Source organism: Dipodomys merriami, unplaced genomic scaffold, assembly GCF_024711535.1.
Source record: "Dipodomys merriami isolate MVZ:Mamm:240054 unplaced genomic scaffold, mDipMer1.0.p SCAF_10, whole genome shotgun sequence".
Classification (NCBI taxonomy): Eukaryota; Metazoa; Chordata; class Mammalia; order Rodentia; family Heteromyidae; genus Dipodomys; species Dipodomys merriami.
In genome coordinates this window covers 13,016,411-13,024,533 of record NW_027202271.1, presented here as the reverse complement: position 1 = coordinate 13,024,533, position 8,123 = coordinate 13,016,411, and the positions used below count along the sequence as shown (strand labels likewise).

The 8,123-nt window shown below is 50.2% G+C and overlaps 1 protein-coding gene across 1 annotated transcript; it reads left to right on the top strand.

Moving 5' to 3' along the window:
• Positions 1–310: 310 nt before the first annotated feature.
• Positions 311–7,317, top strand: Wnt10b (Wnt family member 10B). The gene is made up of 4 exons (XM_070035136.1): positions 311–384; positions 567–829; positions 2,636–3,009; positions 6,034–7,317. The coding sequence occupies exons 1-4, from the start codon at positions 311–313 to the stop codon at positions 6,490–6,492; spliced, it is 1,170 nt and encodes a 389-aa protein (XP_069891237.1). The 3' UTR covers positions 6,493–7,317.
• The last annotated feature ends 806 nt before the right edge of the window (positions 7,318–8,123 follow it).

Below are 8,123 nucleotides of genomic sequence, written 5' to 3'. Positions count from 1 at the left end.
GTGTGTGTGTGTGTGTGTGTGTGTGTGTGTGTGTGTGTGTGCCCAGCAGCATTGTGTCTGATTGGATAGGGTTGGGGGGGTGTTCTTGGAGTCTTCTTTTTAAGGCTCTAGAACTCAAGAGTTGGGGGTGTGTGTGTGATTCTAGTTGCTTTGTTAGGGGATGGGTAAAAAAGATCAATGAGGTGGCATCGGTGGCGCAGGACATTTAAGGAGAGCATCCTTAGGTTTCTGGGACCCTCTTCTAGAACCCTAATCATCGTGCCCAACAGGCGGTTGACCGATCTGCCCACCGGAGCCTCCGGGCTTCGACATGCTGGAGGAGCCCCTGCTACGGCCACCGCCCTCGGGCCTCGCCGGTCTCCTGTTCTTGGCCTTGTGCAGTCGGTAAGTTGTCCCCGTCTTCCAGCTGGGATGGGGAAGTGTGTGTGTGTGTGTGTGTGTGTGTGTGTGTGTGTGTGTGTGTGTGTGTGTGTGTGTGTGTGTGTGTGTGTGTGTTGGGGATATTGGAGAGAATGTGAGGCTTGGGCCACAGACTCTCCCCCCCAAGATGCCTTCTCGGTTCCTAGGGCTTTAAGCAATGAAATTTTGGGCCTGAAGCTGCCCGGTGAGCCACCACTGACAGCCAACACAGTGTGCTTGACACTGTCAGGCCTGAGTAAGCGTCAGCTAGGCCTGTGCCTGCGCAGCCCCGACGTGACAGCATCTGCGCTTCAGGGTCTGCACATTGCTGTCCACGAGTGTCAGCACCAGCTGCGCGACCAGCGCTGGAACTGCTCAGCGCTCGAGGGCGGTGGCCGCCTGCCGCACCACAGCGCCATCCTCAAACGCGGTGAGCCTGGCTGGGTGGGTCAATGCTGCCGCCCAGGCTTAGGGGGTGGGTTGGGTTTTGGGGGGGGGGAGCAGGTAGAGGCGAGAAGGGAGCAGTTCACCGCTCTGAGAGGGGCCTCTCCGGGAATTTCCCTCCTGGGAGCCACGCAGAGCCGGCTCTGGCCACCGGTCTGTGTCTCTTCACTTCCACCTGCGGGCTGCTGGCAAGGCAGCTCAGTGCCTGTTCCCCTTTCCTTAGCCAGCCCCCCTCCCTTTCCTGCCTCCACCCAACGCTGTCTGGGGTTGCACCTGTGAACGAGAGATGCCCCAACTTTGGAAGCTTCAAACGTCCTCCCACCCACCCTCCCCCTCCCTCATTTTTCCTCTCCCTTCTCTCTCCACCGGGACAAGCCCAGGCTGGTGTCCCCAGAGTCTCAGCGGGGGTGGGGTGACGCCCCCAACCGTTTAAGGGTTAAACCTGCTCCCCTAATTGCTGGGGTTCCCAGGAGCCAAAGCTGGGAACAAAGACCCTGATGGCTTTGAAGCTGGGGAGCAGCCCCTTCCTCTGTGCTGTGGGGGCCCCAGATGTCACTCACCTGAGCAGGTGAGGCATGGCTGGAGGGGTGGTGAACAGGCCACTGCTGGCCTGGTCTGGAGGGATGGTCTGGGAGGCTCCATTGCCTCTTCCCAAGTCCTGCTGGAAGTTCATGCCCCGGAGGAGTAAAGATCCATGGGGGCAAAACCTAGGGGTGGGAGTCATGCTTTGGGGACTAGGGGGTTAATAGGCAGCTGCCTACTGCTGGGGAATTCCCAAGACGTGTGCAAACAGCTTTGCTCTTGGAGGATTGGGGGTGTGTATGTAGGGGGGGGATTGTGAGGCTGGCCTGGGAGTCCTGGATCCTGGGGTAAGAGAGGCCTAGGATCTGAGGAGGTGATGTGATGCCTTTTCTCTTCTCCGGGCACCATAAAAGCCCTTGCTTAAAATGAAGCAATGGACTGACCACTCTTTTGCCAGGGGGGTAGGGAAAGGCTTCAACACCCAAATGATCAGCAAGTCTATCTAAACTTGGGAAAGCATTGTCATCCTTAGCCTCTGTGACACCCCCCCCCCCAACAACAACAACAATAACAACAACAACAACAAAGAGGTCAAGGTTTTAAGAGGGCCTTTGGGAAAATCACACCATTCCCCACCCCCTTTTCTTCTCCTCCTAGTATTTTATAGGGTAATGGCAGGTTAGGATAAACATAAAGGGCAGTCTTGAAGGGCAAATATAAACCCGGGAACCTGGGACTGGGAAAGGCAGCCCCACAGCCTCCAGTGTGTTGGGGGTGTTCCAGTAGTAGAGGGTAGACTGGTTAAAAGACTAATTTAAATAACCCTGAAAAAAAAATAAAAGAAGAACCTCTAAGAGTTCGGCTTGGCACACCTCACCCATCACCCAAGCTCCCTGCAGGGCTGGGGAATTTCTAAGTCTTTCAGATGTAGAACTCCTTGAACACATCTTCAAAGCCCTCAGGGACTTCCTCACAGTCCTCTCCCAATCTAGAGGGTCTCTGCCTCTGGGCTGACTCTTTCATCTGCACCTGAGTTTACAGTGTCTGAGAAGGAGCCTTAGAGATCATATTGGACCTGTGGGTCTCCCTTTATACATAAGGAGACTGATACCCTGTCCGTTCTTTCCTGCCCCATGACTTTCTTCTCTCAATTCACTCAGCTGGTTAAAATTCAGTTAGAAAATTTCTGGCAAGGAGGTGGACTACATCTCTATTCCCATCTGCCTATCCACCTCATTTGCACCATCACACCCTTCTTTCTCATCCCCAGGTTTCCGGGAAAGTGCTTTCTCCTTCTCTATGCTGGCAGCTGGGGTCATGCATGCAGTCGCCACAGCCTGCAGCCTGGGGAAGCTGGTGAGCTGTGGCTGTGGCTGGAAGGGCAGTGGTGAGCAGGATCGGCTGAGGGCCAAGCTGCTGCAGCTGCAAGCACTATCTAGGGGCAAGAGTTTCCCCCACTCCCTGCCTAGCCCTGTGCCTGGTTCAGGCCCCAACCCTGGCCCTCAAGACACATGGGAATGGGGTGGCTGTAACCATGACATGGACTTTGGAGAGAAGTTCTCTCGGGATTTCTTGGATTCCAGGGAAGCTCCTCGAGACATCCAGGCACGAATGAGGATCCACAACAACAGGGTGGGACGCCAGGTATGTGTGTGTGTGTGTGTGTGTGTGTGTGTGTGTGTGTGTGTGTGTGTGTTGTTGTTGTTGTTGTTGTTATTATTGTTGTCCTGGGTCTCTCCGGGTTTTCTTTTGTTTGTTTCTTTTTTTCCTCCTGCTGCTTCTCCTCCTTTTCTTCCTCCTCCTATTTCTTGTTAGTCAAGGAGTTTGAACTCAGGGCCTGGGCACTGTCCCTGAGTTCTTTTGCTCACAGTGCTCCTTTCGGTTTTCTGATAGTTAACTGGAGATAAGAGTCTCAAGGAAGCCGGGCGCTGGTGGCTCACGCCTGTAATCCTAGCTACTCCGGAGGCTGAGATCTGAGGATCGCAGCTCAAAGCCAGCCGGGGCAGGAGAGACCGTGAGACTCCTATCTCCAATAAACCACCAGAAAACCGGATGTGGCGCTGTAGCTTAAGTGATAGAGCGCTCGCTTTGAGCTGAAGAGCTGAGGGACAGCGCCCAGGCCCAGAGTTCAAACCCCACAACCGACCAAAAAAAGTAAAAAAAAATAAAAAAAAAATAAAAAAATAAGAGTCTCAAGGACTTTTCTGCCCAGGCTAGTTTTGAACTGTGATTCTCAGATGTCAGCCTCCTGAGTAGCTAGGATTACAGGTGTGAGCCACCAGTGAGTGCCCTGCCATCCCCTGGTATTTCTTTCCCATTTTGTTTTTTCTATCCTTTGTCTCCCCTTTTCCTCTTTCTCTTCCTCCTCCTTCTTTTTCTTTTTCTTCTTCTTCTTTTTTTTTGTTGGTTGCGGGGTTTGAACTCTGGGCCTTGGTGCTGCCCCTCAGCTCTTCAGCTGAAGGCGAGCACTCTACCACTTGAGCCACTTCAGGTTTTCCGGTGGTTTATTGGAGATAAGAGTCTCACAGATTTTTCCTGCCTGGGCTGGCTTTGAACCATGATACTCAGATCTCAGCCTCTTGAGTAGCTAAGATTACAGGCATGAGCCACCGACACTTGGCTCTTCCTCCTTTTTGGTGCTGGTACTGGGGTGTGAACTTGGGGCCTGAGTACTGTCACTGAGCTTTTTCAAAGCTAGTGCTCTACCACTTGAGCTACAAGCCAGTTATGGGGCTCTAACTCAGGGCCAGGGTGCTTTTCCTGAGCTTTTTTTTTTTTTCCCCCTCAAAGCTAGTGCACTACTGCTTTGAGCCAAAGCTCTACTCTACTTCTCCAGATTTTTTTTTTTTTGCCTGTTTGGGGCTTGAACTCGGGGCCCAGGTGCTGTCCCTGAGCTGCTTTGTGCTCAAGGCTAGCACTCTACCACTTGAGCCACAGCCTCCACTTCCAGCATTTTCTAAATAGTTTAGTGGAGATGAGTCTCACAGGATTTCCTGCCAGGGCTGGCTTTGAACTGTGATCCTCAGACCTCAGCTCCTGAGTAGCAAGAGTTACAGGCATGAGCCACTGGACTTGCCTTCCCCAGCTTGTTGATGGTTAATTGGAGATACAAGTCTCACAGACTTTCCTGCCCAGGCTGGCTTTGAGTTGCAATCCTCAGATCTCAGTCTCCTGAGTAGCTAGGATTACAGGCTTCAGCCACTTGTACCCAGTACCCAGCAGCCCCCTCTTCCCTTTCCTTTTTCTTTTCCATTTTCTTTTCTTTTCTTCTTTTGGTGATGAAGTTTTGCTGTGTAACCCTAAGAAATTTGGCCTCCTACCTCAGCCTCTCCAGTGTTAGGATTACAGGTGTGCATCACCATGCCTGTTTCTCTCTTTCTTTGAAAACTGACTAGAGTGGGTCTGAGATTCCCAGCAGAGTAACTGGCTGAGGTGTGATAGGAGATCTTCGCTTGCCATTAGCAAGTCACCCAGCCTAGGTTTTACATCTATGGAAAGAGCCTGATGATAACCCACAATTACAGTGGTGTTAAAGCTGAGCTAGCAGACAGTGAGCCCCATATACAACTAGTCCTTGGCTCATTACATGACAGCTGTTATTATAGCTGTATGTCCTACAGGCTTTTGGGAGTGCCCTAGGTCACATTTCCCATTTTATCAGTACTTATTCTGGAAATAGCATTGAATTGAGAGTCAGGGCAACTGAAGTCCAGTCTTGGTTCTGTTACTAAATAGGGATTAAACGGGCAAATTACACTGCATTGGCAATCCTCCAGTAATAAAGAGTTGCCTTTGGCTGGGAGTGTGGCTTAGTGGTAGAGTGTTAGCCTAGCATTCATGAAGCCCTGGGTTCGATTCCTCAGTACCATATAAATAGAAAAAGCCAGAAGTGGTGCTGTTGCTCAAGTGGTAGATTACTAGCCTTGAGCAAAAGAAGCTCAGGGACAGTGCCCAGGCCCTAAGTTCAAGCCCCAGGACTGGCCAAAAAAAAAAAAGAAGAAGAAGAGGAAGAGGTAGAACACTTGCCTTGCATGCATGAGGCTCTGGGTTTGATTCCTCAGCACCACATAAGCAAAAAGAAAAAAGCCGGAAGTGGTGCTGTGGCTCAAGTGGTAGAGCGCTAGCCTTGAGCTGAAGAGCTGAGGGGCAGCGCCCAGAGTTCAGGCCCCACAACTGGACCCCCCCAAAAAAAGAAGAGTTACCCTTTCTCTTCTAATATTCCCTTTGCTCTCTCCTCCATTCTCTACCCTTTCCTCTCCTGCATCCATGTAATCTACTTATTGCCGCTGCTGCCTCCTCCTCCTCCTCCTCCTCCTGCTCCTCCTCCTCTTCCTCCTCCCCCTCCTCCTCCTCCTCCTCCTCCTCCTCCTGCTCCTCCCCCTCCTCCTTTTCCTCCTCCTCTTTCTTGTGGTGATCCTGAGCCTTAAACTGAGGACCTGGTCACTGTCCCTGAGCTTTATTGCTTAATACTAGTGCTCTACCCACTTGAATCACAGCTACCCTTACAGCTTTCTGGTGGTTAGTAGGAGATAAGAATCTTACAGGCTTTCCTGCCCTGGCTGGCTTCAAATCATGATCTTCAGATCTCAGCCTCATGAGTAGTGAGGATTACAAGTGGCACTTGGTTTGATGCCCTCTTCTCACCTCTTTTCTCTCTGATGCTTCTAGGTGGTAACTGAAAACCTGAAGCGAAAATGCAAGTGCCATGGTACATCAGGCAGCTGCCAGTTCAAGACATGCTGGAGAGCAGCCCCAGAGTTCCGGGCCGTGGGAGCAGCTTTGAAAGAGCGACTGGGCAGAGCCATCTTCATCGATACACACAACCGGAATTCTGGAGCCTTCCAACCTCGTCTGCGCCCCCGGCGCCTCTCAGGAGAGTTGGTCTACTTTGAGAAGTCTCCTGACTTCTGTGAGCGAGACCCCACCGTGGGCTCCCCTGGCACGAGAGGCCGGGCCTGCAATAAGACCAGTCGCCTGTTGGATGGCTGTGGCAGCCTGTGCTGTGGGCGAGGGCACAATGTGCTTCGGCAGACACGTGTGGAACGCTGCCACTGTCGCTTCCACTGGTGCTGTTATGTGCTGTGTGATGAATGCAAGGTCACAGAATGGGTCAACGTGTGTAAGTGAGGGTCACCCTCTTCTTGGGGCCAGAGAAGGGGGCTGTATGAGAAGGGCATCTTTTCAGCCCTTTGCTTTTGGTCCAGGGCCAATCTCGATCCCTGGAATCTCAAAGGTATCTATCCAGAAACAGCTTGGATGTGTATGGGGGAACAGGGGAAGTCTGTGCTATGTAGCCATCTCCCAACAATTGGAAGGTCTTCCAGTGATGGAAGCCATTACTACCATCTGCTCTTTACACATCTAAATGGTTAGAGATGAAATGCACTGTATTGCTTTCCCCCCTTCTCAGCCTCCAGGGTCTCTTTAACTCTGATTCATACTCTTTCTGGCTGGGGAGGCCCTATACTTTGGCCACTCTCCTTTCCTCAAAGGATAAATTCAGACCTTCTGGGACACTATTGTCCTATATCTAAAAAGAGACCGCTCCCTCCTACTTATGGTTTCCAAACTCATCTACCACAATTTGGATGCCCTCATATGGACTGGGAATCAGGAATGGTAGAGATGATTTTCTTGGGGAAAGGATGGGGGAAGGATGGTGTTTCTCCCCTGAATCTTCAGAGAGTCTTTGATCCAGGACCTTAGGGAAGATGTCTTTTTCCATTCATGTTAAAAAAAAAAAAAAGGTCTCTCTAAAGAAAGGGTTTTACCTGGGACTCTTGGAGTCTCTTTCTCTCTCTCTTTTTTCCTTCTTCAGTAAGAGGGGTGGGAATGGATAATTTATTGTACTGAGACTTGTTTGAAACAAAAATAAATTAAGCTACTGACTAGTGGACTGATGACATATCTAGACACACTTGGATTGTCAGCTTATGGTTTCTTTTTTTTGTTATTTGTGTGGTTTGAACTCAGAGCCTGGGGGGCTGTCCCTGAGTTTCACTGGAAGCTAGTGTTCTACCACTTTGAGCGACAGTGCCACTTCTGGTTTTTTGAGTGGTTAATTGGAGATAAGAGTCTCATAGGGACATTTCTACACAGGCTGGCTTTGAACAACAATTCTCAGATCTCAGCCTCCTGAATAGCTAGGAATATAGGTGTGAGCCACCTGCACCCAGCTGAATTCTATACCATTATATTCATTAACTTCATTTATGTATATCCTGCTGAGTTCCACACAGGATTTGGAATGATCCTCATGACTTAACTGACAAAATTTAGTTTGCAAAACCAGGAGGGAATTCTAGGGATAGAGGGCTAGAGATCTTAATGTAGACCTCCTTCTCAACTCAGCACAACGCCAATGATCACTTTGATCCCTGCCTTCAATGAGGCTTGAACTTTTTTTTTTTTCTGTAAAAGGTAAATGTAGTAGGCTATGTGCATTATGGTCTTTGTCTCATATACTCAACTCTGCCATAACGACTCACCTCTGCTGCTATAGACCAAAAGCAGCCACCGAAGGGTGTGAGTATAGAGAGAAATAAAAGCAGCCATAGACCATAAATGAATGAATGGGAGTGGCTGTTTTCAATAAAATTTAATTCACAAAAATTGACTGCAGTACCAGATTTAGTCCTCTGGCTACAGTGTGGTTGGCCCTTATCCTATATATTAGGAAGTCTTCTCTGCTTTGATGGTACTGGATTTGAACTCACTTGGTGGCACTCTACTGCTTAAGTCATCCCTCCAGCCCTGAG

Coding starts and splice junctions, on each gene's coding strand:
- Wnt10b (XM_070035136.1), top strand. CDS start 311: ATGCTGGAGGAGCCCCTGCTACGGCCACCGCCCTCGGGCCTCGCCGGT. Junction 385..566: donor TTCTTGGCCTTGTGCAGTCG/GTAAGTTGTCCC, acceptor CTCGGTTCCTAG/GGCTTTAAGCAATGAAATTT. Junction 830..2,635: donor CAGCGCCATCCTCAAACGCG/GTGAGCCTGGCT, acceptor TCTCATCCCCAG/GTTTCCGGGAAAGTGCTTTC.